General features: G+C 42.0%; 5 protein-coding genes across 9 annotated transcripts in view; 2 read left to right on the top strand and 3 right to left on the bottom strand.

The window, feature by feature from the left end:
- LOC107039775 (C-factor) overlaps positions 1 to 714 on the bottom strand; it is a 3,958-nt gene extending 3,244 nt beyond the window's left edge. Inside the window, exon 1 of the mRNA XM_015259558.2 lies at positions 316 to 714. Within this exon, the coding sequence (XP_015115044.1) occupies positions 316 to 441 (126 nt within the window). The 5' untranslated portion in view covers positions 442 to 714. The remainder of the gene's footprint in view (positions 1 to 315) is intronic.
- On the top strand, positions 8 to 5,812 carry LOC107039774 (thioredoxin reductase 1, mitochondrial). Of its 2 annotated transcripts, none has more exons than XM_015259557.2 (6): positions 8 to 166; positions 1,064 to 1,648; positions 3,210 to 3,424; positions 3,738 to 3,920; positions 4,848 to 5,206; positions 5,301 to 5,812. In XM_015259557.2, exons 1-6 carry the CDS (start codon positions 154 to 156, stop codon positions 5,428 to 5,430), a joined length of 1,485 nt encoding a protein of 494 aa, XP_015115043.1. In that variant the 5' UTR covers positions 8 to 153; the 3' UTR covers positions 5,431 to 5,812. The 2 variants fall into 2 exon arrangements, with proteins under 2 accessions (XP_015115043.1, XP_015115041.1); XM_015259555.2 differs by lacking the exon at positions 8 to 166 and adding an exon at positions 185 to 813.
- LOC107039773 lies at positions 5,315 to 12,573 on the bottom strand. 2 transcript variants are annotated; one of them, XM_015259554.1, is made up of 3 exons: positions 12,411 to 12,573; positions 6,972 to 12,063; positions 6,802 to 6,891 (listed from the first exon to the last, which is right to left on the bottom strand). In XM_015259554.1, coding segments are annotated over exons 2-3 (5,061 nt in total). In that variant the 5' UTR covers positions 12,032 to 12,063; positions 12,411 to 12,573; the 3' UTR covers positions 6,802 to 6,890. The 2 variants fall into 2 exon arrangements, with proteins under 2 accessions (XP_015115039.1, XP_015115040.1); XM_015259553.2 differs by having other exon boundaries at positions 5,315 to 12,063.
- Positions 12,574 to 14,179: 1,606 nt separating this feature from the next.
- LOC107039795 (CCR4-NOT transcription complex subunit 3) lies at positions 14,180 to 19,958 on the top strand. Of its 3 annotated transcripts, none has more exons than XM_015259605.1 (9): positions 14,180 to 14,840; positions 15,211 to 15,443; positions 15,525 to 15,680; positions 15,826 to 16,005; positions 16,105 to 16,392; positions 16,490 to 16,751; positions 16,877 to 17,790; positions 18,547 to 18,756; positions 19,223 to 19,958. In XM_015259605.1, the coding sequence occupies exons 1-9, from the start codon at positions 14,816 to 14,818 to the stop codon at positions 19,319 to 19,321; spliced, it is 2,367 nt and encodes a 788-aa protein (XP_015115091.1). In that variant the 5' UTR covers positions 14,180 to 14,815; the 3' UTR covers positions 19,322 to 19,958. The 3 variants fall into 3 exon arrangements, with proteins under 3 accessions (XP_015115091.1, XP_015115092.1, XP_015115089.1); XM_015259606.1 differs by having other exon boundaries at positions 16,475 to 16,679; XM_015259603.1 differs by having other exon boundaries at positions 16,475 to 16,751.
- A 189-nt stretch (positions 19,959 to 20,147) lies between these two features.
- LOC107039796 (probable ATP-dependent RNA helicase DDX47) lies at positions 20,148 to 24,201 on the bottom strand. Its single transcript, XM_015259607.1, has 7 exons — positions 23,919 to 24,201; positions 23,764 to 23,857; positions 22,615 to 22,779; positions 22,107 to 22,510; positions 21,052 to 21,275; positions 20,713 to 20,974; positions 20,148 to 20,629 (listed from the first exon to the last, which is right to left on the bottom strand). The coding sequence occupies exons 1-7, from the start codon at positions 23,994 to 23,996 to the stop codon at positions 20,492 to 20,494; spliced, it is 1,365 nt and encodes a 454-aa protein (XP_015115093.1). The 5' UTR covers positions 23,997 to 24,201; the 3' UTR covers positions 20,148 to 20,491.
- Between the last annotated feature and the right edge of the window lie 2,026 nt (positions 24,202 to 26,227).

Raw genomic sequence — 26,227 nt, 5'->3', positions numbered from 1 at the left:
CCCCCCCCCCGCCGCTGTTGGGCGCAGTAAAAAATCCGCAGGCTTAAAACCACTGACTCCCTCGCCAGTCCGAATTCACAGTTCGGAGTCGCTGCGACCCCCGACTCATTCGTTGGTCTCTGCAAGCCGGTGGGCACTCGAAGCTAATACAACATGGCACCAATCGGTGAGTAGCCAGTGTGCACCAAATACCCCGGATTAAAATGCCCCCCGCATTACGTAAATCCCGCGAGACCCTCGGCAAAATTCGTCGCGACGATTCCCCCAGTCGTCCCCGACAATCCAAAAATCCACGGGTCAGAGCCAAAACATTACCTGCGCCTTAGTGACGTCACGACAAGTTGCGAAAATTTTTTCCGGTGGATTTGGCAGTTGCGTCAAGTGCTGAACAAGCCCCAATCCCAATCCGCGGTTGCAGCCAGTGATCAGAATCGAATTCATAATTTTCAATGTTGAAAAATCCGTTCACTTATCTCTTCCCCTCGAGAGCCCCAACTTTACGTCGCCGATGAGCACTTTTTCAGTCTCGTGAAGCAAAAGTGCGTGGTTAAACTGTCTTTATTCCCGATAAATCCGAGATCGCAGCGGGAAAAAATCGAGATTCTGCAGCGTCATACAGACGGTCTGGCAGTGTGCCGTGACGTCATCACGATATAAACACTGCGATGGCGACTTGTACGTTTTACTTCCGCGTATCGTCAGTTCGAGCGTGCGTTCGTCATTTTTCCAGGGGATTGTTTGTCAGTGTGAAAACAAGTAAACGGGGGAATCTCATTGGGATGACTAACAGAACTCTCGTGGCATGTCTCTGCAGTGAGTTTCGCTCGTTCATCACCGACAATTCAATCACAGCATACGCATCACCCTAGAATAATAATCGATTCCCTCATTAATTAATTCAATTCCATTCTCCACCGATTACACTAATTAACCTGAAAACGTCAAAATCCCCTCATGAATCCAAACCCCGGAGTATTCTCCCTCCTCCCAGCAGTTGTTCTCACTTACATCTTCAGGGAGAGAGTGGTGAATGTGGCCTTGATGTTTTTTCCCTCGATTTCAGCGAAATCGCAGTACGACTACCACTTGGTGGTGATCGGAGGTGGTTCCGGTGGTCTTGCGGCCGCCAAAGAGGCCGTTGAGCTCGGCGCCACGGCCGCAGTCTTCGATTACGTGACACCGTCCCCTCAGGGCACCAAGTGGGGCCTCGGTGGCACCTGCGTCAACGTCGGATGCATTCCGAAGAAGCTGATGCACCAGGCGGCTCTTCTGGGCGAAGCCATCCACGAGGCCACTGCCTTCGGCTGGCAAGTGCCCGAGCCCAAGGCCATTCCCAACGATTGGGCGGCCCTCACCACTGCTGTCCAGAACCACGTCAAGTCCGTCAACTGGGTGACCAGGGTCGAGCTCAGGAACAAGAAGGTCGACTACATCAATGCCAGTGGCTACTTCAAGGACCCCCACACCGTTGTTGGGGTCGATAAAGCCGGCAAGGAGAAGACTGTCACTGCCGAGAGAATCTTAATCGCTGTGGGCGGGAGGCCCCGGTATCCGGACATCCCTGGGGCACTGGAGTACGGAATCACTAGTGATGATATTTTCAGCCTCGACAGGGCTCCTGGGAAGACACTGGTCGTTGGGGCTGGATGTGAGTGGCAGATCTGGGTTTTCTCATTTGGGGGCTGGGGAAAACATTTTACTGTTTTCCAGGAAATGACACTGAAGTCAATTTTACGGAAAAAGTCTGTGAAACCTCAAGTTTTGCGGAAAATTCATGAAATAGGGGTGGGTGGGGTAAAACGGACACTTTAGACTTTTTTTAAATTATTCGTAACTCAGAAACAAAGTGATCAATTGAGCTCAGTTTAGGCTTGTCACAAAGGGAAAGAATAGTTCTTTGTATTGAAAAGAAAATTATTAAATTTTATCAAGATTTTAACCCCTCATTAATATTTTTAAAAAAGTCAAAAGTGTCCGTTTTACCCCAACCTCCCCTATTTCGTAACTAGCTAATAGTATAGGGGCGGGTGGGGTAAAACGGACACTTTAGACTTTTTTTAAATTATTCGTAACTCAGAAACAAATTGATCAATTGAGCTCAGTTTAGGCTTGTCACAAAGGGAAAGAATAGTGCTTTGTATTGAAAAAGAAAATTATTAAATTTTATCAAGATTTTAACCCCTCATTAATATTTTTAAAAAAGTCAAGTGTCCGTTTTACCCCAACCTCCCCTATTTCGTGACTAGCTAAAAAACATTTGTTCACGAGTTACGAACAATATTTTTCATCACAATGTGGCGGAAATTGGACTTTCTTGTGATGAAAATTCATGATTTTTAAGTGGAAGAACAATGAAAATTCCGAAATTGCACTGAAATTTCAAAAAATTGAAAATTCAAGGACATTTTTGCCTGGATTTTCCTAATTTCCGTTAATTTTCATTGAACAATTTTACTAAAATTTGAAATTTCCATGAATTTTCTACAAAAACCGTGAACTTTCAGTGGCAAAATTCCCTGAAATTTCAATGAAACCGTCACTTGTTTCATGTTTCAAGGATAAAGCCTGGAAACTTCAGTGAAAATTTTTTAACAGTGTATTACGGGGATGAAAAAAATTAATAGAAATACCTATCGAATTCGCTGGAAAATTCTGTTGAAGTTTTGTTGAACTGTTCTATTAATTTTTGACCGATTCTATTGAAATGTTCAATGGAAAATATTCTGTACAAAAAGTCAATAGAATTCAATTTTTCTATGTAACTTATTCTATTCGTTTGATTTTCTTGATCAGAAAAAAAGAAAAATAGAATGAAAAATCTTAAAATTTGAGTCGACCAAATTCTGTAGAAAATGTATGAAAAGAATAAGTAATATAGAAAAATCGAATTCTGTTGACTTTTTCTGTTGAATGTTTTCTATTGAACATGTCAATAGAATCAGCGAAAAACTAATAGAAAGTTTAATAGAAATTCAATAGAATTTTCTAACGAATTCGATAGGTTTTACTGTTAAATTTTTTAGTGCGTGTATTGTTTTATTAGAATAATTATATGAAATTTGGAGCCTCAATCCTCAATTCTCTCGAAAGTAGGAACAGCTGAATTTAACGTTCTCAATGTCGAATTATCCATTTTACTCACTGCCCTAAAGCAATTACCGTAATTATCAACAGCTCGTTGATGACATGTTAATGACGATATTCATTAGATATTGGCCTTGAGTGCGCTGGATTTCTCAATGGTCTCGGTTACGATGCAACGATAATGGTGCGATCGATAGTTCTTCGCGGATTTGATCAACAAATGGCGAATCTTGTAGCTGAGGAAATGGAGCAACGCGGAGTGCATTTTATTCACCAAGCCAAACCCAAGGCTATTGAGAAACAAGAGGACGGAAGATTGTTGGTCCATTGGGTCGACAAAGTGAGTATAAGGAAAAAACAAATCAGCGAATTGGTAAAAAGGTTCAAGTCGACTTGGCTCTCATCTGAGTTTTCGAGGAATATCTCCGAATCTAAGGGAGATACAAAAATTTTTGTAATGACCTTTTTTGTAGAGCGAATTGAGTGCTATAGAAAAGGTCCTGTCAAAAATTTTGCCATCTCCCTTAGATTTCGAGATATTCATTGAAAACTGGTCGATTGTTAAAATTGACTTGCACCGTTTTGCCACTTCGCCATTGAAATCGTCAGGAATGCTCTAATTGCTCAACTAAATGTTATCTCTCGTGTAATAGAATGGAGAAGTGCATCAGGATGTCTACGACACTGTATTATTCGCTATTGGAAGGCAGGCCTTGACGCCGCAATTAAAACTAGACAATGCTGGAGTGAAAGTTGTCCCCGAGACTCTGAAGATTGACACCGTAAACGAACAAACCAATGTGGAGAATATTTACGCTGTTGGAGATGTTCTTCACGTGAGTTGCATCCCCACACGTGTGAAAAAATTCAATAAAAAATCTAGCGAATTCGCTAGAAAATTCTATTGTAATTCTATTTGTTCTTTGCGCTGATTTTATTAGATATTCGATAAGAAAAAGTCAATAGATTTCGAATTTCTGTTCGAATTTTTCTCCGGAGATATTTTCTCAAGAGAAAAATTTGAAAAAAATTTTTTAATTAAAATTTTTTTATAGAAATTATTGGGCACAAATTTTCCAAGTTTTTCCGCTGGATTTTACTTTGATTTTCATTACAGAATGCGAGTGGAAAAAACTTTCCAGTAGAATTCCTATAGAATTCCAACAGAATTTTCTACGAATTCGTCAGATTTTCTATTGAATTTTTTCATGCGTGCATCACTTTATAAATAATTATGCTCCAAGTACAGTAAAATTTTTGTTCGAAATACTACACGATTTCCATTTTTCATTTTCCACTCATCATTTGGATATCCCTCATGTAAAACACGAATTTGTCAAAATAACAATTTAGAATCTCCGAATAGGGTAGTTTATTAATCGGGGCCTGCGAGGTAAAATTGAGGCTTTCATTAATGTTTTTGTTTTCATAAAAATTGGGTTGAACTTTGTTTTTTCTCCATTTCCCCAGTACGTGATTGTTCTGAAGTGCGTGGGATTTAAGAGTTTCTCACGAGTATTTGAAAGTAATTTACAACGTTGTTAACGCCTAGCTAAAGTGTTTTCGTCGTTTTCTCGAACTTGAAAGTAAATTAGAATGCGATTTGAGAGATTTGAAAATTCTATTTTTGTTTTTCAAAATAAATTCATGAATAAAAATGTTGATATGCACCAAAGTCCTATTATTAGTTTTCCATCGTGATCCATATTCTATTATTAATTACCGTGGAAATGAGAATAATTATCAAACTTTTATCACTTCAGAAACGACCAGAGCTCACCCCAGTGGCCATTCACGCTGGAAAACTGCTGGCAAGACGGCTATTTGGCAATTCTGAGGAGAAAATGGACTACACCAATGTGGCCACGACTGTTTTCAGCCCTCTAGAGTACGGATGCGTGGGACTGGGTGAGGAGCAGGCACTTGCCGTCCACGGAGAGGACAACATTGAAGTCTACCATGCCTTCTACAAGCCAACAGAGTTTTTCATTCCACAAAAAAATATGTCACACTGTTACGTCAAAGTCGTTGCACTCAAGGGAAATGATCAGAGGATTCTTGGGATGCATTTTATAGGGCCACATGCTGGCGAAGTCATCCAAGGCTTCTCCGCAGCTATGAAGTGAGTGAAAAATCGGGCATTTTCATTCGTCGAATCAATCGATCCCTCCATTGACGTAATAAATATTAAACCAAATGTTTTTTCTCCTTTGCAGATGCAACATTACATTCCCACAACTGAAATCAACAGTCGGAATTCATCCAACGAGTGCCGAAGAGTTCACTCGAGTTTTTATAACGAAAAGCTCGGGGCTGGATCCAACCCCCCAGAGCTGCTGCAGCTAGGAAAATAACAGATGCAAATGAGTTTCAATAAATTTCTTTTCTCATTAAAACCGTCACAAAAAGTATTGAAACGAAATTCTTTATTTTGTAAAATTAAAGATTTTGTCTTAACTTTTTTTCTTTCTCTCTCTCTCTCTCTCTCTTTCGCAGAATTTTCACAGAATTGCTGTTATATATTTTTTATATGCATTGCGTCTTTAGAAATGTACAATAGTTGTTGAGTAGACGGGGGAGAAGGCTAAAGTCACTGTCGAGGGGATGAAAAATTTCTGTTACATCAGGTTTACCATTCTCCTGTACGAGAATTTTAGCTTTCATCTGTATTACTATCTTACACCTTTATTACAAATTTGAGAATAATAAAACCTAATGTCATTATAAATTTCAATTTATTTTAGTGGTTAAAATTTAAATAGGTACTATGATTCTTTCCTCAATCAGTTATTACCGAAAATCATGATGAAATTTGTCTATGTACACGCAAACAACTATGTTCTCTCCATAAAACTAAAACCAAGAGTAATAGAATAAAACGTGAAATTTGTGCTAAACATTTTAATTCTAAACAGTGAATTACGAATCAATGAAAATCAATAGGGTGAAAAAAATAACACTGCCAGCAGTGTAGACAGTACATAACTCAAGAGCCAAATGAAAAAAATTAAATATACTTTGCTTATAATGTAAAAATTCAAATTCAATCGAGGATCAAAGTGTTTAATATATAATTTCGATGAGAATAAGAACAAGTACAAACAAAAAAGGCTGTTTTTCTATCCATTTCTTTTCATTTCGTTTTAGTCATATTTTTGTTTTCTTTATACATGAGAATAAAACTAAAAATTCATCTCAAATCTTGGCATAGTAAATTCTACAATCAATTATCAATATTTACACATATATACAAACATTGTTTTACGATTTGAGAGATATACATATCTATATGTACTCGATAAAAAAAATGGAATTGGTTTAAACGAATTTGTTCATTAACTAAAAAAAGGAGAGGGCGTGGGGATGGACTAAAATATGAAATCGAATATCTCCGGTAGAACTACCAACGAAAAAAAAAACATCTTGATCTCTTTAAATTTGTTTAAACGAGAATGGGCAAACATCAGTCAATGAAATCGTCATTTTTAAGTGTAGGATCGTCCTTCCGACAATCCGGACAGTACCACTTGCCCTTGGGCGGTACCATAATCCCCACACACTCAAAATGAAACCACTCAATCTTACAATGACCTCCATCACAGGCAATCATCTCCGAAACTTCGTCATAAGGACACTGACAATAGCAATAAAGATGTTTTTTATCTCCACTGACAGCTGGCCCTGGAATAGTGAAATTATTCTCCAATCTCTTGTCGTGTTGCTGACTATCAGTGGACGGCTGTGGAGTCGCTGGTTCAGCCTCAGACCCACTGGACTCGCTACTGGTATCCACTCCCCCTTCAGTATCTGTGACAGATGCACCAAGTGTACTGGGTGCTGTTTCATTGTTATAAACCACAAAATTTGCCTGCTGTTCGGCATTATACCATTTTGATTGAAGTGGTGGACCAAAATTTTGCTTGATCGTTATTGTTGGCACATACTGATGTCCCTGCTGAGCCCCCTGACTCCCCACCATCCCAGGATTGCTCTCAATACGCCGCCACTTTGGATACTGATTCTGCTGTTCATCATCACTGGAGTCCCCATAGAATTTCTTTGGAATACGTTTCCTCTTGGAGGCCCTCTTGCTCTCGCTCCCGGGGGTTTCAGTCCCCGACGCACCAGAGGCCCCGGAATATCCCCCCGACGGTTGACTCGTCTGAACAGCCGTCGAATTATTCACCGAATACTCAGACTGACCAGCTGCATTCACCGGTGGCACCACCGCAGAGAACCGTATCTTAGGATGTTTCTGACGATTGAATTTCTGCTTTGGAATGTTTATCTTAATCGGAGGCTCCACGTGAGTCCCACCAGCCACCTGAGGCCCCGGATACTTCGGTCGTCTCCCCCTGGTGCCTCGGGCCCCCCTCGCTGCCCTCGCCCCCCTCCTGCTCTCACTCGTCTTCTTCCTCTTCTTGACTTTAATTTTTTTTCTACTACTCGTCTGACTCTCAATGTCCAGGGCATTCTCCATTACCCCATTCTTCACAGTGGACGACGACTCCGACGGCGCTGCCACATTAGCCAGCTGCAGCAGTTGATTTCTCTTCTCCGCCAGCAATTTATTCGCCAACTCCTGAGGGTGCTCGTCGTAAAAGTCCTCGTCAGTCTCCGTTTCATCGGTCTCCAGGTCAGACTCTCGCATCACATTGCGTCTCTCTGGTGGCACCACTGGTGCAGGTGAAATCGAGGGATAGACTGGCAATTCGTACTGCTCTTGGACGTCGACCACATTGGGCTCCTCGATCGTGTGAGCGTTTATCACCTCCTCATCAGCATTGACATCATTAACAGCGCTGCTGGCTCCCTCATTCTCACCGATCCCCTCCTTCGGGCGTTTGTGCTGACTATTTTTCCCCCTTTTGCGCTCCCTCTTTCGCCCCTCCGACTTCTTGGGCGACGACTCCGAGGCCGAGCTGTCAGAGTCCGAGGAACTGCTCGATGAAGACGAAGAGTCCGACGACGAACTGCTGCAACTGCAGTTGGTCCCACAGGAGCAACTGCTCGAGTCCGAATCACTCGACGAGTCGCTCGACGACGAATTGCTGTTCCTCTTCTTCGGCGATTTCTCCTTTTTCCTCTCAGCATCACTCTCCACAGCAGCTGGGATCGACACCTCGTTCACCTCGTTAATCGTCACTTCAGTGAGAAATGCCTGATCCGCCTCATTCACACTGTCAGTTATGGTCACGCCATTCTCCTCTAGATCCACAGTTTTCGGGGAATTCTGGACCTCCTCTGGCTCCTCCTCAATCTTCGAGTCACCGTAGACAACGCAGTAGTCGTGATCCGCTGTTATTATGCTCACAAGCTCCCTCTGCTTGGCCTCGATGATCTTCTCCTCACTCTTGGCCAACTCCTCGAGATTAGTCTCAGTCGTCGTAGCGTAGAACTTGAAATTATCCCAAATTCCGTTCATTATGTCGACCTGCTGCTCCTGGTGCTCGTCAATGGGCTCTGATTCATCGACACCTTTATCGTCTTTCGTCTCCTCAATGCCATCAGCTTCCTCCTTCCTCTCATTTCTGCTCACCCCCTCTGACTTATCGTTCTCGTCATCATCAGAATCACTGTCCGACGACAGATTCAGGGGTGGCAAATCGTAGACATCCACGACTTTTCGTACAGGTTCAGACCTTTGAGATTCAGAATGGAGATCAGGTGTTCCTGAAGGCGTGCCAGTGGGGCTGGCCCCAGACCCCTGATTTTGTGATGCACTCGTTGGACCTGAAGCCCCTGTCATTGTACTCTCATTCCCCGAGCTCTCAGCCCCACTTTTCTGATGAAGACCCTCAGCAAGTCCCTCCTCCTGCAGCCCATTGGCATCCCCATTATTCCCACAATTGTCATCGACCTCTGCTGGTGGCTCTGGGGGCTCTGGTGGAGGCCTGTGCACCTCCTCTTCATGCCTCATCAACAACTTTTTAGATATAAATTTCTGATTGCAATCGGCACAGGTGTAGGGCTCCTCCTTTGAGTGCAGCCTCTTGTGGACCTTGAGGGCAACAGCCCTGGAGAAACTGACGTTGCACTCCTCGCAGATGAAAGCACTTGGGGGAATGCAAAAGTGGTATATGTGAGGCCACTTTTTCTGCAGGCATTTCTTACACAAAACGCTCTCAGTCCCGTGTTTCCAGAACAGGTGTTTCGTAATGTCCGGTTTATTCCTGTAGGCAATGCCACACCTGTAGCAGAGATGCTGGAGTTTGTGCTTCCACACGTGATTGGACAGCCTCTGCTGATTGCCATTCAGCTCGAGGCAAACGTCGCAGGCGTGATGACGTTTTCGGAGGTGAACCATCAGCCTGAATGCCGAGGGCAGAGGATCAATAGTGCAAATGCAGCATCGATACTTAATACTTGGATTTAAAATTGATGAAGTTAATGATTGAGTCGACATGTCAGTCTCTGTCGCTGAGTAAATGCCAGGACACAGATGACACAGTAATTCACTGTAACTGTAGAACGTTGATTTACACATAACACATATTAATATTGTTTTCTGATGCATCTTACGATTGTGCAAGTAGAGGTCCTTGTGTATGTGAGAGACAACCCGACAGTTGAAGCACTCGTACATGCGAATTGTGGGTACGTTGTAGGTGCCAATGTCACTGTCGTAACTGTCGGCATTGAGGTAATGGCCATCGAGTTGGTCGATGGATTTCCTCACCCTGTTGACAAACTGCTCGGCTTGGATTATGATGGCAGGGTGTTGGGGCTGAAATCTGTGCTCAGCCAGCATGTGGAGGGCCAGCTGTTTGGCGTTGACAGCGATGTGCCTGGCGTGATTGCAGTAGACGCAGGTGGGGCTGGCAGCCTCGATGCAGCCCTTCAGCAGATCCACCACTGGCAGACTCTCCAGGAGATCGTTGACATTAAGGTCGATCGTAGGTACATCCTCACCAGCCAGTTGAATGTTGTCTCTGCCTCCTGCTACTCCAGCATTTCCCTCGAAATTTCCGCTATTTAATTTGGCTGACTCTTCCCTCTCCTGGATCGCCTCCCTCTGGCCCTCGGGGAGCCCAGGCTCCTCCACGCTCTGACTCAAAGGATTCTCTGCATTATCACTAACATCAGCAACCCCATCCCCCAATTCGTTGAAACCCTCTGAGGGCTCCACGTCCTCTCGAGTCCTCTTTATCTCGTCACTCAGGGCCACTGTCAACCTGTCGTTGTCAGAGTCACTCTCATTATTATTATCCTCGGATTCGTCAACACCATTCATGTTCGGAGTGCTGACGGAGTAGTGAGAATTTTTATTTGTACAAATTTTAATCACCAGGCTACCTTTGGTCCTATTAACTCTACTGACTGACATCGGGGTTGACTCCAGTTTCTTGAGGCTCTCCTCGTCATTCTCGTTATTCTCGTAGTCGTCAACATCGTCCGAGGAGGATTCGTCTCTTCTGTCGAGGTCGTGGGGGGCCTCCTCACGTGGATTTGACTCGTCGATCAGCATCTCTTGATCACTGGGCTCGATTAATCTGTCCCCTGGGCAATCTCTGCTGAATTTCTCAGACTCCAGTTGCTCAGGGGCCTCGAAACGCGATACCCTCATTATGGTCTCCGTCACACTGTCCCAATTATTTCTACTCTCCTCTCGACTCTCGACCTCCTGCACTGACTCCTTATGTTTATCGCCAATAATTTCGGCTTCTAGGGGGGCAGGGCGGGGAGAACTCTCTTCGGGATCCTGGGAGAGCTTGGAGACCTGCAGAATAGTCTCGGCGACAGTGTCCCTCGACAAACAGGGCTCCACCGGTTTCTCCACACTCTGGGGAATTTCTGGAGTACAAACATCACTGGAAACCGTGGGTTCACTGGGCGCAGAGTCCAGGGATTTTCTCTCCGTCTTGAGGGTCATTTTTCTCTCGTAAAGCTGCGTCAATTTTTTCTGGTACGACGTCAGCATGTGCTTCTCACTCCTCTTCACTCGGTGGTTTTTGGATCTAGCAATCAGCCCCTTAGAGCCTGTCTTCACCCCACTCTTGCCAGAATTACTCACCTCCGAGTGACGCTGGCACGTCACAGCGTGCGATCCAACGTGTCGACAGACCATGCAAACCTCCTCCTCGGGGGATTTATCTCCACTCGGGGACGTGGGGCAAAAGTGATTATAAAAATTATCAGTTTCAGAGAACACTTTCTCGCAGGAGCAGCAGATTAAATAGCAGGAGCCCTTGAAGGCCTTGTAAAAATCCTCAACTGAGCTGAATGCCTTCTCCGTTACACTGTGCTTCTTCTCGAGGTGATGGGACAACCTCTCGGCCTGCCCAAACATTCCCAAGCAGAACAGGCAAATGTGTCGTTTGTGAATGTCCCTCATGTGGAGAAAGAGATTCCAATTTTCAAAATATGTTCCACAAGCTGCGCACAGATAAACTTTTCTCGTTATCCTGAAGTTATTCGTTATTTTCGAGGTACTAGGGTGATTATCACTGGGACTTGGTGTGGGGGATGTCTCTGGTGTGCCAACAGCCACTTGTGACTGGCACAAACACTCGTCTCTCCCCTGATTTCGATGACTATTGGTGGCATTGCACTTTGAGCATTTATTGTACTTGGCTGCTGGCTGGAGACCCAAATACTGAGCATACTCAGTTATTTTTCCTCTCCTAGAGTTTGGCCCCCTCCTCTCGTCACTGGCAGTCTCTCCGGGCTCCTCTGCTGGCTTCTCCTGTATTATTCGCTTCTTGAATCCTTTAAACACTGGATGTGACACTGGATTTGGCAGTCGCGTTGGAAAATTCTCGGGGTAAATTTCCTCCTCCTCTTCCTCCTCGTCGTCATCACCAACTACCTCACCCTTCTCCTCCTCTTTCTCATCGTCAGACAAGTCCGATCGCTCGCTCGTTGAATTGTGATGGATTTTCAATGATTCACTGTCTGTTAGCACTTGTGATTCTGCATTTGAACCCTCACCGTCATCATCTTCCATAATAAACGTCGATCCAACAACTTCTGGAGTATCTGGCCACAAACAAACAAATTCAATTGATTAGAATCTCAGCGAGGGGGAGGAGAAAAATTGAAACAAAGGAGGGATCGTGTCTCGCTCATTTTTTGTCAGCCCACACGTATTACAGGATTTTTTATCGTTCACGGATTATTCTCGAGCTCCAACGAACGAGGAAAATTGAACGTTTCACTGGCCCAGTCGTCGTGAGGAGGGGGCGAAGCTTGGAGACTCCACGTTTTCACGTTTTTTTTTTTCGTACGCGATTGCGGTATATAAAAATGCCCGGGTAAGCCACTGGAGGCTTTTCATCAGACTCTGGCGTAAAACACTTCTTTCATTCAGTGGCGTCACTACTTACCCTCAATGCAATGATCAATTCGGCTGGAATTGTGGTGGAATAATTTGTTGACGGCGGTAATGAATGTGACGAGGCCTTCGTTGCTGTGAGAACAGTGCACGTTTGAAGAGCGATTAGTACCGTCCCGGATTATCCCTGGCGACTGCTTCGTCGCGCTCCGCGCCGAAAAGGTTAGTAAAATGGCGTCATATCATCGGAGGGGTTTCGTTTCTTTTTCCATCCACTGTAGACCATTTCCACAGTGGGCCACGGTCTAGTGTGAATAGATGGAACAACTGAACACGAGAGCAGTGACCCATTAGTACATTTACCCATTGACACTCTGGACAGGGAGACCTGCGATCGGTCAGTGTCGGTAGAGTAGGGTTTTACTTATTTCTATTCACGATCGGTCACAGTTGTTATTGTTATTCTACGTCCAGAGGTGGCAGCAGTCACTCCATTGACGAACAAAATCGTGAAATAGTATATGTATTTCGTCATTGGGCCGTAATAGTATATTTCGTAACGAGTGCAAAAAAGTGTTTTTTGGAGCTGTGACGAAAAGTGAATTTCCGCCACATTGTGATGAAAAATATTGTTCGTAACTCGTGAAAAAATGTTTTTTTGCATTCGTTACGAAATACATATTTCGCAACGAGTGCAAAAAAGTGTTTTTTGGAGCTGTGACGAAAAGTGAATTTCCGCCACATTGTGATGAAAAATATTGTTCGTAACTCGTGAAAAAATGTTTTTTTGCATTCGTTACGAAATACATATTTCGCAACGAGTGCAAAAAAGTGTTTTTTGGCGAGTGTGAGGTTTATATCACGGGCCGAAGGCGAGTGATATAATCTCACGAGCTAAAAAACATTTTTTCACGAGTTACGAACAATATTTTTCATCACAATGTGGCGGAAATTGGACTTTTAGGCACGCGGAGCGTGCCGAAAAGTTCACTTTTCGTCACAGCGTGATGAAAAAAAAGTTATGATTTGCTATCTATAGAAAGAGAAAAAAGGCACAACAGGGCTGTGATTCTACTGACACTGCTTGACCGATCGCAGGTCTCCTCGGCTACTTTATGGAAATGGGCAAATCTGGTATTATGGAAAACTGCTGTTCCATCCCATTCTCACTAGGCCGTGGGCTACTGTGGAAACGGACTACTGCGAAAAGAGAACCCCCCATACCATCGCGTGAGGCGATGACTTGGTACCGCATGAAGAGGGTCAAGTGGGGGGAATATTTTATAGACAATCTGCAGCGAGTGCTTACCGACCGATTATTTTTCCAACATTCAAATTTTCGGACTGCCCTTCACCCCGAAGAAATAAAGCATTAACGCGCGATTAAAATTGACACGAATAAACTTCGCGTAGGGGCGGGTGGGGTAAAATGGACACTTTAGACTTTTTTAAAATTATTCATAACTCAGAAACAAATTCACCAATTGAGTTCAGTTTAGGCTCGTCACAAAGGGAAAGAATTGTCCTTTGTATTGAAAAAAAAATTATTAAATTTCATCGACATTTCAACCCCCCATTAACATTTTAAAAAACTTCAAAAGTGCCCGTTTTACCCCAACCTCCCCTAACTGTGCACTGACATTTACATTTTTTACTTTTGCACGAAAAAAAAAAAATTCTTCAGAAAACGAAAAACGGAGAGTCGTCTTAAAAAAAACGTTTCCAAAATGAGGAAATTCTCAGGAGGATAACAATCTCCCGTCCTGTGTCTCGGAGATTTTCTCATCCCCTCTGTCTTCCGGAACTCGCACACATGTGAATTACATGTGTGCGTGCTCAAGAGTGTAGCGTCGATCGCGAAAGCATACAAAACCAGCGACAACTCGATAAAGTTGGCAAATCACTCATAAAAACCCTCCCCACTGGAAACAACAATTGTTGCTGTCAAATATCTTGCAAAAGCCCCGGTTCGACTAAAATGCCCACGACAATTTCACTCATCCCCGAGTAAAAATTCCCCTTCAAGTACATCAAGCAGTTCCAAGTGAGGTTAAAGTGTGACTAACGAGTGGGAACTAGTACTAGAAATAGATTTTAAACGAACCATCGCTGTCGCCTATTCAGCCGGTCTATCAGAGTGAAGATAATCCCAAAAAATCAGGATAAACAATAACCAAGGAAATAAGATTTTTCATAAAAACGGGGCCAGCCGAGTTCTTGTTCTGTGCTGCTGCCTATACCGTTCGTTGTCATTTGAAAACGGAAGCCATCTTGTGGCTGAGTCTCCCATATTATAATCTCAAAGGGGGAACCAAAGAGAATTCACCATCCCGAGCTGATAAATAATCACACAACTGATTAAAAACAATCAAAATAATCCCAAAAACCAGTCTGTCAACACTATAACTGTCTAATTCGGACTATGTATAAATCATTTGGCCATATGTTTACATAGCCATGGCTGCGACGAGAAAGTTGCAAGGTAAAATTCATTTATCCATCTACAGCGTGTTTACATTTGCCCAAAATTCATATTCCACTCCACTTCATTGTAGTGTTTAATCACAATTAACGAGGGCTCTGTTTTTTCCCCTCTACTGTCACCAATTTTCATGCAGCAATGTTCAATGTTTGTGTTAGATTTGTATATTTATTTGTCGAGGGGTTAAACTGTGTTGTTTAGTGAAAACTGAGGCCAAAGTATTTGACAAAAATCATTGTTATCAATGTGAAAAGCACCGAGGAGTCCACACGTTCGTCTTTATAACGTGAATTTTATTCCAAAGGATTTGAATATTAAAGCCAGCAGTGATTAGTTTAGTTAACCAATAAATTTTTGGCTGCTCTCATAGGTGAAATAGACCGGTGCCTTAAAAAAGTGACCGAGGGTGTTGATACATTCGAGGATATTTGGCAAAAGGTTCACAATGCGACAAACAGCAATCAGAAAGAAAAATACGAGGCCGATCTCAAGAAGGAGATCAAAAAATTACAGAGGTTACGTGATCAAATCAAGAGTTGGATTGCCTCGGGGGAAATTAAGGACAAAAGCACATTACTCGACTACAGAAAGTTGATTGAAACGGTTCGTTAATTGACAAAAATATTTAACTCATGCTTTGTTATGTGCCCTCGATTGATGGAAAATTTTTGGAAAAATAAACAGCAAATGGAGAGATTCAAAGTTGTCGAGAGGGAAACTAAGACAAAGGCCTACTCTAAGGAGGGCCTTGGAGCAGCTCAGAAACTCGATCCAGCGCAGAAGGAGCGAGAGGAAGTTAGCAATTGGCTTGCTAACTCCATTGACGCTTTGAATCTGCAGGTAATTTACCTTTTGGGGAGAGGACAGTAAAATGGGTAAACTGAACCTCTCTGATTATTCAGCCTGGTTTATTCTGCCCGACTGTCCTCAATCCATCCCACCAACCGCGAGACAAGTCTTTACTTGACTTTAAATGTCTTTTCAGCTGGACACATTTGAATCCGAAATAGAGTCCCTCCTTGCTGGTAAGAAAAAACGACTGGACAAGGATAAACAGGATAGAATGGATGAGTTGAAGGGTAAATTGGAGAAGCATCGATATCACATTCGTAAATTGGAAACCCTACTGAGAATGTTGGACAATATGTCGGTGGAAGTCAATACAGTATGTGACGATAATTATCAGCATTATTATTAATCTCTCTCCCCCCCAGTGAAAGCAGTGCCCAATCTAATGGTGAAAACTTCTCCCATCGTTATTTAGATAAAAAGGATAAAGGACGATGTCGAGTATTACATTGAGTCATCTCAAGAGCCAGATTTCGAGGAGAATGAGTACATTTACGACGATATCATTGGTCTTGACGAGGTGGAGTTGTCGGGTGTGGGCATTCCATCATCAGCAACGACTGACAGTAATAACAGTAATGAAACTGGCGGTACGCCTACATCGACGAATTCAGGAACATCGCCAATCCCATCACCACCACTGAGTTCAACGATGCACAATCATTCGAGTGATAGTTCAACCGATACGGATAAAAAGACGAAAGTATGAATAAAAATCCTTGATCCATAGTATTTACCCTAGAACAGAGAAACCAAAAAAAACACTTGATCTTAATTCATCAAAGGATGAATTGTTACAGCCGGTGAAGCCAACAGCAGTCCGACCCCTTCTGAATTCGTCTCAGACGAGCATTCCAGCAGCAGGACCCACTGCCATCCAGAAACCACCAATGTTAACAAGCAGCACACCAAGCAAAATCATTCCCATGACATCGAGCCACAGTTCACCAATATCAACAACATCAAATCACGTGTCAACGAGTAACGCCGGTAATTTTGCAACGGTTGCTGCATCGCACACCAATTCTCAAGCAATTCACTCTACCTCCACTAAAATTTCATGTGCGTACCACACTCATCGTAACCCCTCCTCTCATTTCATTTAACAACATAATTATTCACTAGGCTATAAGAGGGCGTTCAGAACCCCAAGGCCCTGATAATTGATGAAGTATCTCTGACTTTAGCCCACAGCAGCGAGAACGGCTTGTCCTGTTTGATGACAACGAGCACACCAACGTCGTCGCAGAGCCTCTCCCAGGTGCAGTCCCAAATTCAACTGCAGACGAGTCAACAGCAGATTCAGGCCTCGATCGCTCCGATACAGCCACCAGTCCAGTCACCCCCACAGTCCCAGGCGCCCGTTCAGCCTCAGGCCATCCAACCAGTTCAGCATGTGCAGCATCAACCCTCGACGCCTCAACCCATGCCCCAGATCCTTCAGAACTCATCCCAAGTCGCACAGCAACAGCAGCAGCAACAACAACAGCAGCAACAGCAGCAGCAACAACAACAGCAGCAGCAGCAACAGGTTCCAGTGTCTCAAAACCCATCACACCAGATCTCCAATCCCTCGATACCAGTCTCCACGACGACAATACCAACGGGTCTCGTCCTCGTTCACAATCAACAGAGTCAAAACCACAACAGCACGACCAGCGATGATATGACGACCCCAGTGCATCCCGCAGCATCACCCCAATCATCAATGAGCAGCAGATCATCGCCAATTCCGGCCAATTCGTGTTCACCAGCGCCATCCACTGCCAATGGACTGATTTCAAAGATTCCTGATGGCATGACATCGTTGAAAATCATCGCACAGAATGCCATTGATCGGGCTGGACTGGAAATACCACCGGGGGAGACGAGTAGAAATATTTTCGACAGTTCTAAGACTAATACAGCCACCTCTGAGGCGCATATCCCTCCTCTCCTTGGGGTCGCACCACTGGGTCCTGTTCCATTGCAGAAGGAACATCAACTGCAGTTCCAGATGATGGAGGCTGCCTACTATCACATGCCGCATCCCTCGGATTCCGAGAGACTCAGGTCGTATTTGCCCAGGAACTTGTGCCAGACACCACCGTATTACCAGCAGGTGACAATGATTTTTAGTTATGCCAAAGGCCATTGTGATAATTTGAGAGAATTTTCCATCTTCGAGGTAGTTTTCCGTATTTTTTCAATTCATTTGATCGAAATGGGATAACAAAATAGGAATTTGAGGGTATTTTTGAAGGATTTAAGAAAAATAGGCCATTTTAAGGCTTTCCGCAAACATTGAGAAATGAACTTCTTTGTTTTTTTGGGAAGGACTTCCATTTGGAATTTTTTGCATTCCCTCTCGTCCTCATTCTTCTCAGCCTTCAATTACTTGAAAAAAATTGACATTGTGAAATTTGGAAATTTTTCTTGTCGATAGTGATATAATTTTTCACCTTCGATTTCAATTCTTTTGTATTTTTTGGATCCAGTCAATCGAAATGCAACAATATAAAACGAATCTATTGGTATTTTTACAGTATGAGAAAAGAATAGGGAAATAATGAAAAGTGAACTTGCTTATCACAAAAAAAATGTATTCAAATTTATCTCATTATTCAATGGAAAGTGCTCTCTTTACATATTCAATACTGCAACATGAGAGCGAATAATATAATTGAATTGTTATGAACAGAAATATAAGATGAGAAAATGGAATTCAATGAAGAAACACGGATTTAATCTAAAATAAAACAGATGAAATTTATAAAAAAATATAAGAAATGTAAAATAATTTAATCTATCGCTAGTTTATTCATTACTGATGAATCTTTAAATAACGAGAAGTAATTCAATTGATTTGTCTCGCCAGGTTCCTCTACCGCATTCAGATACCGTTGAATTTTTTCAACGACTATCGACAGAAACCCTATTCTTCATATTTTACTACATGGAGGGATCGAAGGGACAATATTTGGCAGCCAAAGCATTGAAAAAGCAATCGTGGAGGTTTCACACTAAATACATGATGTGGTTCCAGAGGCACGAAGAGCCCAAAGTAATTAACGAGGAATATGAGCAGGTGAGTAACCGGAAATTAGGTGTCACGACTAAATAACTTTGCAAAAATGACTTCGGAAAAATAACTTGAAAAAAAAACTTCAGAAAAAATTATTTCAACCATTATCAACTTCTACAAAATTGATTGAGACGATATCCACAAACAGATGAGCCAATTTGGGATTGTTAACATCCCCTAAAAAAGTCCCTAGGATTGATGAGAAAAATATTCGGCTACATAAATTCAGAATTGCTGAAATGTTCATAAGTAAAAATTCCATTATTGATGATAAATTCTGTTGATTTGTGTGAGAAAAAAATTTGTAAATCCATTGAGCATTGAGAATATTTCGGTATTTGATAGAATGAAAATAATTTTGTGTGAATCATTTTTTCCTGAAATTTTTTTTTCCAAGTTAGTTGTGGAGGGGGAAATTCTCCCTTTCCCCAAAAATGTTCAATAAATAATGATTTTTATTCGGTAATAGGGTACATACATCTACTTTGATTATGAAAAATGGGGACAACGCAAGAAGGAAGGCTTCACTTTTGAGTACAAGTACTTAGAAGACAGAGATCTTAATTGAACGAAGTGGAAAAACATTTGCCAAGGAGGTGTCCAGCATAAAAACAACACTGCACTAATTCTGTATCGGTATTAAACCAAGAGAACACGCGAACTCCAAAAGTCGTTAGAGAAACAGTAAAAAAAATCACAGTGGAGAGAAGAAAATTGTTATTTTCTAGAACTGCATATATTTTTCATCGTACGAATAATTTATTCGTTGAACAATTGGGATTTATTCCGATACAAAAAATCATCCTCGTGTGTGTAAACAACTGAATTCTTCAATGCTTTGGTAATTTCCCGGGGTGTCATGGACAAAACATTATTTTCACTTTTATTTTTCATGAGATAGGAAAGAACGAGGATTGAAGAGATGATTAGAATGAAGACAGACGGAATTAAGACGACGACGATGACGAAATTGAAACGAAGAAAGTGCGTACTTGGAGCCATAAAATGGAGATGATAGCGGAGAAAAAAAATTTAAACACCGCGAAACGACAGTTTACGATTAAAGGAGAGCGGTGTGTGATAAAAACAAAAAAAATGAGATGAATGAAGAAGAACATGAAATAACAATGATGAATAAAAGGTATATACTCGCTGGCGACTGACTCTGTAATACCAGTACAAAATACATATGAGGTGCGACCGAACCCACCGGTTATTGTTTTTTTTTGTTTTTTTTTCTTCACTAAAATGAAAAATCACAATTTCAGGGAGAAAGAAATTGGAAAAAATAAGGGTGGTGGGAACTCAACTCATTGCTATGTGGTTATGTCTTTAAAAAAAGTGAATAGATAATAAGTAGCCTTTTTGTATAAAGTTTAATTAAATCCTTTCAATTGATGAAAAATGAAATTTACTGTACAGAATGTGTAGAAATAGTTGATAATATTATTATGGAATATACACATCATTTTATTTCTCAGAAAAAAACTAAAAACATTTATTTTCCACCTGAACGAATTGATTTGTTGAGAGTGAATCTTGAAAAATTGTAAAGTTAAATTTTTAGGATTTTAAAATTCAAGACCAGTTATTTTTTGATAATTTTCTTTCTGTCATTCTCGTGTACATAAAATACTTAAGAGTCTCGAATCACGTTTATTTAAAATGTAAAAGTATTTCTCATATGTTTAATTTTTTCTAACTTCATTTTGTGATATTTTGATCTTTTTTCTTTTAATTATTTACGTTTACCCTTGAATTTAGATTTTACACGTTTACGTACACCAGATGATTGTTCTGTGTCATCCTCGTCGTCGGCATTCTGTCCCTTCTTACGTTTCCCCGATTTTTTTGCATCTTCCATATCCTTCATCTCCTAAAAATGAGAGAAAACTTTTAAAATAATATTTGACGTAGTGGATAAGAAGGAAATAAATGAATTTTGAAGATAATAAATACCATTTTGACTATCCTCTGAGCCTCTGCCACTCTCTCCTGCAGCAGCATGACCTCCTCCTCTTCGGTATTGTAAAGGGGCAGAGTCTTGGATATCAATTGCTCTATTCTCTGATACAACTCAACGTCGTATTGAGTAACGAATGTTATCGAACGCCCGGAGCGTCCTGCACGCGCAGTCCTTCCAACTCGGTGGATGTAGTCCTTGCTGTGCGTTGGAATATCGAAATTTATCACTACATCCACGTGAGGGATGTCCAAACCCCTGGAAAATGGCAGTAATGCGTCCTTTGATGACAAATTCAAGAAGAAAATGGGAGAGAAATGTCTGATGGCCTTTACCTGCTGGCAACATCAGTCGAAATGAGAATAGACCTGTTCTTCGCCTTGAACTTTGTCAAAGCAGCCAATCTTTTGTTCTGCGTCATCTGCCCGTGCAGTGGAACAGCCATGAATCCCAAACTACGAAGCAGTAGTGCTGTGCGTACTGTGTTGTTGCAGGTACCACAGAAAATCATGAAGCTGTTCCCTGCGAGCTCATTGAGAATGTGAACTAGATAAACATCCTGTGAAATTGAGAAAATAAATGGTATTGAAATTGAAGCATGTACACTGAGAGAAAAACGACAAAGTTCTCAAGCAGGCCTTACTTCTGTCAAGAAAATAGTTTTTTGAAAATTATCAAAAAAGGATTTTTTGTGCCAAACATACAGAGAGTGCGCCGGAGTGAAAAATTTTTGTCGCTAAAATAGATTTAGTAGTTGAAAAAAAATTGCATTCTCTGTACACGCAAGAAATGGAAGTTCTAGCACTACTCCTTCGTTATTCGATACTCCCAGACGTATTTTGCTCCCGAAAAATCTTTGTTTTATGCGAAACAAGGAATAGTAGTTTTTCGTTTCGGCTGTCTAATAATCACAGACAACAAATGAACCCTTAAATGAAACAATAATAATGATATGATAGCTCTTGTAACTTGGGGATAAAATATTTGTTGATAAATTTTCCTCTGCATGAGATATTTTCATTCTGAGAAGGCACCGTCTGGTGTGAATTATCCGCCTCTCGAGCCAAATATTTCGTTGCTGTCGAAAGCAGAACAATTATTCATGTTCGAGACTTTCAAATTCGAACCAAACAAATTCTTTTTTGGCAATTTTAAACTGGCGATTTTGTTGGCTCAAACAAGACTTGTTTGACAATGTGTTTGTTTTTCTCTCAGAGTAGGTTTAAATAGAGGTTTGTTAAATTAATGAGGCGATGAATGAAACAATTGAGAGACGCCAACTCCAGAGAGGTTCAGAGGGAAGAGAAGAATGTAAATAATAGAATACAATTGGAGAAATTGCAGATTCGTCACGATACTTTCATTAAAAATTCCAGTGAAATGAGCTTACCTTGAATTTCGTGGGGATGAATATGTAGTATTGCTGCAATTTCTCCACCGTTTGGTACTTCGTCGACACCTCGACCTTCACAGGATTCCTCAGCGATGCCCTCTGCAACTTCTGAACCTTTTTCGTCATTGTGGCTGAGAAGAGGAGGGTCCTGCGCTCGCGAGGAATCACCCGCAGTATTTTATCGACTTCGACTTCGAAATCCATGTTGAGAATTCTGTCAGCCTCGTCCATAACGAGAAATTTCAGGGAGCGCAGGTTGAAGCCCTTCGTGTTCTCCAGGTGATCGACCAATCGTCCTGGGGTGGCTATGAGAATATGGGGCTTTTTCGCGAGAATTAGGGACTGAGACATCATGTCCATCCCACCCACGATCACCGCACATTTCACTCCAATACTAGACCCTGAAAATGTTAATTAACAGTCGAAATGTCTCAACAATGTCAGGATTTGTCGGGTAATTTGCTCATTTGGAGCTTAAAAACTGGAATTATGAAGTGAGAATTACCCAGTGCTTCAAATTGTTCTGATATCTGGAATGCCAATTCTCTGGTGGGTGTCAGGATCAGGGCGAAGTACCTCTGGGGATTCTCCAGCAGGGCTTGGAGAATTGGCAAGGCGAATGCTGCTGTTTTCCCAGAGCCAGTCTCTGCCAATCCAATGACATCTTTTCCTGCTCCCCATCAACAACTTTTAGAATAATTCGCCAGCGAAGGGCTCAAAGGTTCAAGTCGACTTTGACTATTGGCCGGTTTTCAACGAATATCTCGAAATCTAAGGGAGATGGCAAAATTTTTCTCTGGACCTCTTTAGTAGCCCTCAATTCGCCCTACAAAAAAGGTCATAACAACAGTTTTGCTGTCTCCCTTAGATTCTGAGATATTCACTGAAAACTCAATAGTCTGCACTGAGAGAAAAACACGTTGTCAAACAAGTCTTGTTTGGGCCAACAAAATCGCTAGTTGAAAGTCTCGAACATGAATAATTGTTCTGCTTTCGACAGCAACGAAATATTTGGCTCAAGAGGTGGATAATTCACACCAGACGGTGCCTTTTCAGGATGAAAATATCTCATACAGAGGAAAATTTATCAACAAGTATTTTATCCCCAAGTTACAAGAACTATCATATCATTATTATTGTTTCATTTAAGGGTTCATTTGTTGTCTGTGATTATTAGACAGCCGAAACGAAAAACTACTGTCCCTTGTTTCGCATAAAACAATGATTTTTCAGGAGCAAAATACGTCTGGGAGTATCGAATAACGAAGCAGTAGTGCTAGAAATGACATTTCTTGCGTGCACAGAGAATGCAATTTTTTTTAACTACAGGAGGTTGGGGTAAAATGGACACTTTTGACTTTTTTCTAAATGTTAATGACGGGTTGAAATGTTGATAAAATTTAATAATTTTTTCTTCATTGCAAAGAACAATTCTTTCCCTTTGTCATGAGCCTAAACTGAGCTCAATTGATCAATTTGTTTCTGAGTTATGAGTAATTGAAACAAAAGTCTAAAGTGTCCATTTTGGCGACAAAAAATTTTCACTCCGGCGCACCCTCTGGATGTCTGGCGCAAAAAAAATCCCTTTTCGATAATTTTCAAAAAACTATTTTCTTGGCACAATTAAAACTTGTTTGAGAGCTTTGCAAATTACCTTGAAGGGTCAGAGGGATGGATTCCCTCTGGATTTTGGTGGGAGCTTTCCACTTGAGTTCCTCGCACGCTTGACACAGCGAATCGACAATTCCCTGAGAACACCTCACGTTTAATTGAGAGATGACAAGTTCAACATCATTTAACAAATCTTACCAAGTCCTTCCAGGTGACTTCCTTCTCCTTCTCCTCTTCGATTGTTTCTGGTCCTTCTGAATCACTTTTTTCACTCATTTTTGCCCGAACACGTGTAGTTCACCTTTCCACAAAAACAGCTGTTACTGCCGTAACCTCAAATTTCAATTTCAAGTGTCGCCCTATCGGTACAACAGGTTTCGGAAAAATCCGCGGGCCGTACGAATCGTTTGACATTTCAGTAGCGAAGCGCTAAAACGGGTTGACGTCACCTTCCCCGAGTTTTCGAGGAATATCTCCGAATCTATGGGAGATAGCGAAATTTTCGATACCAGCTGTTTTGTAGCTCTCAATTTTCTCTACAAAAAAGGTCCTGATAACAATTTCGCTACCTGCCTTAGATTCCGAGATATTCATCAAAAAATGACCATTTTATTGCAAAACATTTCGTAATAATTTATTCTGGAGTTTTCCCTGCTGAATCCAGAACTCCATTCAGCCGTTTTTCCCATTTTTCTCTCGTCCTGATCCGTCTCGCGGCCTCACCATCGCGCGTAAATACTTTGCGTACAAAATATCTCAACCCCCCCAGCAAAACCGAATGCCGAAATTTCCACACCTCTTGCAGACACTTTTCAGACCCCAAAAAACGTCCGAATAAAATGAAAATTAGTTTGAATTTCAAACATGAATTAAGACGTTGGGCACCGGTTCGTCTGAAATTCAGACATTCGTTTTTGCTGTGCCCTAGACCGCTTTCCGGCCCCTCTCCTAAAGCACTCTCGCCCCCCCAATCAAGATTTTCTTATCACCAACACCGCAAAAGTTGCGATCCCCGCTCACCGTCCGAATCAACACCGCCAATCTCCGCTATTCCCCTCGACGGCATTCCCCGTCGATTGAGTAAAGAAAAATATCGACAGAAATTCCATCAATGGGAGAGGAATAATTGAATGAACTTTACTGTAAAAAGGGACAAACAGCGCGCCAATAAACAAAAGGATGGGTTTGAAAAGGAAATGCAAAGGGAAAGGCCCGCCATCAGAGTCAAAGCAACAAGCAACAACAATCATCTACGGTTCTTCAATAGGAGAGGGACAACCACCTGGTAATACGTACTGGCGACTTCACCAATGGGTTTAAACTATCTATAGGGGGGTAATCGTCGGTAGGTACGTAAATGCCGCATACCGTGAACCAACCTAAAGGTCAATTAGAGTCCCAAGGTTTACATAACCACGAGCCGAAAGGTTGTCTCATCTGCAACGTGCCGCGCTCATTTTTTCCTATTTTTTTTTCGAAATACTGAGACTGAAAAAAAAATTTACGCTTAAAAAAAACACCCTCAACTGGTCATTTCCCATTAGCCGATGAGGCAAAGCATAATTACAAGTTACTCCGAGGTATGTCCGATTTGATGGATGACCAATCGTGAAAAATTAACAAGGTCATAAATCCCGGATGTTTTCAAACGATGGAAATGACGGGACTGAGGTGAAAATGACGGCTCGAAAAGTCTAAGTAAGCGCGTACGCAAGGCCACGGACAGGGTGAATGGGTCGGCAATTCGAAGGGGAAAAAATCAAGCCAGTTATGTAGACTACACCGCATCCACACCACCGTGAAATTATTGACCCACCGAAGGGTCACAATAATCACAAACCCCAATGTTCCAACCGCGTCATCCGCTGGGAATTTTTTCACTCCACCCCCGCCCGAGTGCGAGAGAAATGCTGATAATGAATTGATGACCAGTCAAATAACCAGTTTTCTATGCAAAATGAAAAGAATGCAAATTTTCAAATGAACGTCGCTTGAAATACCACGCGTGAACATTTTCTCAAAGACCTCACGATTTTTCGATACAATTCCCCGCTGAACAATGAAATTAAATTCCCCCCGAGTCCTTCTTCAGAGGTAGAAAAAAAAAAATCACCATGATAATGCACCATAATCTGAGAGACCCGTAATAAACCCACGAGAGGCCCGAGTGCTCTCCCCAGTGGTGGGTTATTAAATATGCGATTATGCAAGCACGAAAATGTTGGAAAGAACGTAGATTATTATGACACATAAAAGCAAGTTTATTTAACATACACCACCTAGAATTCCCCAACAGTTGGATTATGCACCAGTCCACCTTTGACCATTAACTCATCGGCGAGACGCACATGCAGGTCCCACCCATAACGATATGTTAATTACTTCATTACTATATATCCAATTAGAAATTGTCATTGCGAGTGACGCATCATCAATTCACTTGCCATTTAGCCTTTCTAATCACAATGAAATGTTCAGAAATGCTGACCCCCCCCCCCCCCCCCCCC

This window comes from Diachasma alloeum, unplaced genomic scaffold (assembly GCF_001412515.2).
Source record: "Diachasma alloeum isolate Michigan unplaced genomic scaffold, Dall2.0 Dall_scaffold_00307, whole genome shotgun sequence".
Classification (NCBI taxonomy): Eukaryota; Metazoa; Arthropoda; class Insecta; order Hymenoptera; family Braconidae; genus Diachasma; species Diachasma alloeum.
The sequence above is the reverse complement of the archived record's forward strand: the minus strand, read 5'-3'. Positions and strand labels throughout refer to the sequence as shown.

Coding starts and splice junctions, on each gene's coding strand:
- LOC107039774 (XM_015259555.2), top strand. CDS start 666: ATGGCGACTTGTACGTTTTACTTCCGCGTATCGTCAGTTCGAGCGTGC. Junction 814..1,063: donor TCTCGTGGCATGTCTCTGCA/GTGAGTTTCGCT, acceptor CCTCGATTTCAG/CGAAATCGCAGTACGACTAC. Junction 5,207..5,300: donor GGCTTCTCCGCAGCTATGAA/GTGAGTGAAAAA, acceptor TCTCCTTTGCAG/ATGCAACATTACATTCCCAC.
- LOC107039773 (XM_015259553.2), bottom strand. CDS start 12,031: ATGGAAGATGATGACGGTGAGGGTTCAAATGCAGAATCACAAGTGCTA.
- LOC107039795 (XM_015259603.1), top strand. CDS start 14,816: ATGGCTGCGACGAGAAAGTTGCAAG. Junction 14,841..15,210: donor TGCGACGAGAAAGTTGCAAG/GTAAAATTCATT, acceptor CTGCTCTCATAG/GTGAAATAGACCGGTGCCTT. Junction 16,752..16,876: donor TACCTCCACTAAAATTTCAT/GTGCGTACCACA, acceptor CTCTGACTTTAG/CCCACAGCAGCGAGAACGGC.
- LOC107039796 (XM_015259607.1), bottom strand. CDS start 23,996: ATGAGTGAAAAAAGTGATTCAGAAGGACCAGAAACAATCGAAGAGGAG. Junction 23,858..23,918: donor AAGTCACCTGGAAGGACTTG/GTAAGATTTGTT, acceptor AGGTGTTCTCAG/GGAATTGTCGATTCGCTGTG. Junction 20,975..21,051: donor TCGACTGATGTTGCCAGCAG/GTAAAGGCCATC, acceptor GCCATTTTCCAG/GGGTTTGGACATCCCTCACG.